The sequence below is a fragment of the Aplysia californica genome, unplaced genomic scaffold (genome assembly GCF_000002075.1).
Source record: "Aplysia californica isolate F4 #8 unplaced genomic scaffold, AplCal3.0 scaffold00113, whole genome shotgun sequence".
Classification (NCBI taxonomy): Eukaryota; Metazoa; Mollusca; class Gastropoda; order Aplysiida; family Aplysiidae; genus Aplysia; species Aplysia californica.
The window spans coordinates 1,195,536-1,198,029 of NW_004797383.1; the positions used below are offsets into that span (position 1 = coordinate 1,195,536).

Genomic DNA, 2,494 nt, shown 5'->3' on the forward strand with positions numbered 1-2,494 from the left:
GTGGAACCCGGGCTGAGAGGGATACAACATTTCGGCTGAAAGGTCGAGATACTCAATTAACTTTATCTCTCCACTTTGGAATCGAACTGGGATCTCCAGCGTGCGACAGCGATTCGCCTAACCGCTACACCACAGACGCCGGTATACACGTATTTGCATGTGGCTAGAACACTGGCGTGTACATTTAAGTATGTAAATCCTATAAGGCTTATACCTAACACACTGAGAGTTATTTCGATAGGTATGACCATTGGAAAGTAGGGGGTAAGAATCCTCAAAAGTTGCTGGTTGTCAAAAGCCCAAAAATATTTTCAAAAATATATATCTGCTCCATGTCCCAAAGGCAATATTGAGCCCTATTTCGAACCATCATCAAAATATACAAATCAGAAGTACGAATTTGCATATTTCATGGTATGCATGTTATTGCCCACCTTTTAAACTTTTAGATAAGAAAACTGAATTGAAAAATGTGTTTGAATGAACAAAATCATACACCTTTTTAAGTGCCCCAAAAACAGCAAGTCTTCAATCATTGTAGAGTGACCAGAATGTGTGTCGTCAAAGAGATAACCACACGTCCTTTTTGCCACATCTCAGTATAATCACACTTTCACGTGGATACACTGGCGTTTGTGGTGTGGGAGTTAGGCGCTTTGCCGTCGCTACCGGGAGACGTGAGTTCGATTCCCATGTGGGGGGGGGGGGAGGCGGAGTTCTTTATCGAGTATCTCCGTCCGTTTGTCTGCTGGGACCTTGTGTCCGACCTTGGTCTGACAGGCAGGTTCTAAGCAGCCCGCCTCCTTGATGATCAAAGTTATGCAAGTGAAGGAAAAAGACATCTACAATTATCATTTGATTGGTTGGGGGGGGGGGGGCACCGCTAGTAGTCCTTACTAATTCTTTTCTCTCCCATCTACTGTTTGTCCGTGTCTGTCTTGTTTTGTACTGTTTTGTTTGTTTGTTTGTTTGTTTTTTGCTTGTTTGTTGTTGTTGGCTTGTGGGTTATTTTTTGTTATGTGTTTGTTTGTTTTTTGTTTTTGTTTTTTTCTTTGGGGTGGAGGATGTTACATGATTAAGCTAAACAGCCTTTATTGTGTCCTTTTTCATTACTCTAACCCAATCAATCGAATGTTTTGTCTTTTTCCTACCAGGATGGACAGCGCGCTCTGTTCTTCCTTGGCCTGGTGTTCGTTGCTCTGGGCACTGGAGGCATCAAGGCCAACGTGGGCCCGTTTGGGGCGGAGCAGGTGGAGACCATGGGCAATGAAGCCGTGCAGTCCTTCTTTAACTGGTCAGTGAATGAGGTTTTATTGGAACTCCAATATGATTTCATGAAGGTTTTATCACAGCTTCATTGTGATTAAAATCAAATTTAAGAACAATATTTTTTTATGCTGGAGACTTAATAATTAAGCATTTGAAATTTCATGTGATTATGAAATATGTTCAGCGTTTCTCCCTTATGTGCTTCTTCAGGAGCGTGATAAAAAAAAAACAAGCTTTATTATAATTTTATATGATTTCATCACACCGGAATTGTTGTTGTTTGTTTGTTTGTTTGTTTGTTTAGTATAGGGTTTTACGGCGCTCGCAACTGCATAAGGTCATATGAGCGCGCGGGACACACCTAATACTTTTTCGTTGGTAGGAAATTTTGAATTTTGCCCGGGTGGCGGCCGAAGCCTACTCTTATCGATTTTAGACCACCAAGGGATCTTTAACGTGCGCAACTTGCACACGGGCCCTCCGAGATTTTTCACCCTTGTCCGAGAAGGCTAGGTGTAGATCTTTCCTACCAGAAGATCAGGGGTGTGGCAGAAAGACAGCAGTTAGGAGGAGCCAAGGAGTAGCAGTAGAAAGGCTGCAGAAAGAGTCAGGAGCCCAGAGGAGGGGGCAAAGGAGGTGAGGGGGTGGGGGCAGAAAGTGGAAATGAAAGCAGACAACAGAACATTGTTAGAGATCAGGAAAGGATGTGAAAGGAGACAATTTTAGAGAAGAAAAATTTTTGGTCGCTACCCGGAATCGAACCCGGGACCTTTGAATGAGAGGCCAACACCTTAACCTCTAGGCCACGAGAGCCCCCCTGGAATTGTTCCTTTTGATCTATTATGGTTTCGTTACAACTTAGTTATGGTTTCAGTATGATTTAACGATGACTTCCTCACGGCTTTATCATGGTTTTATTAGGATTTATTCAATAAATCTTTCTTAAAAATGTTTCCCCTCTCTCTAGTAGACGCAATGGCTGATTTGACCATGCGTATCAAGTCAAACGCAGAGTTAATTAAGTATAAGCAGAGGGTTTGGTATAAGTACGACCCGGCAGGACAAATCAAGGAAATAGCTGGCGCGACCGGGAGGGGGGGAGTGGGTTGTTGTTGTTGTTGTTGTTGTTGTATCATATATTTTATTGACTCTAAAGATTGTGACTCAGGTTTGAATTCCTGCTTGGTCGAGCCTAATTCTTCAGCTTATTAATAATAATAATAAA

At 42.4% G+C, this 2,494-nt stretch overlaps 1 protein-coding gene across 1 annotated transcript in view; it reads left to right on the top strand.

The window, feature by feature from the left end:
* Positions 1-2,494, top strand: part of LOC101855861 (solute carrier family 15 member 4) — a gene marked incomplete in the record, with an annotated part of 38,255 nt that overhangs the window by 22,810 nt on the left and 12,951 nt on the right. The window contains 1 exon segment of the mRNA XM_005095782.3: positions 1,155-1,340. Coding sequence (XP_005095839.3) covers positions 1,155-1,340 — 186 coding nt within the window.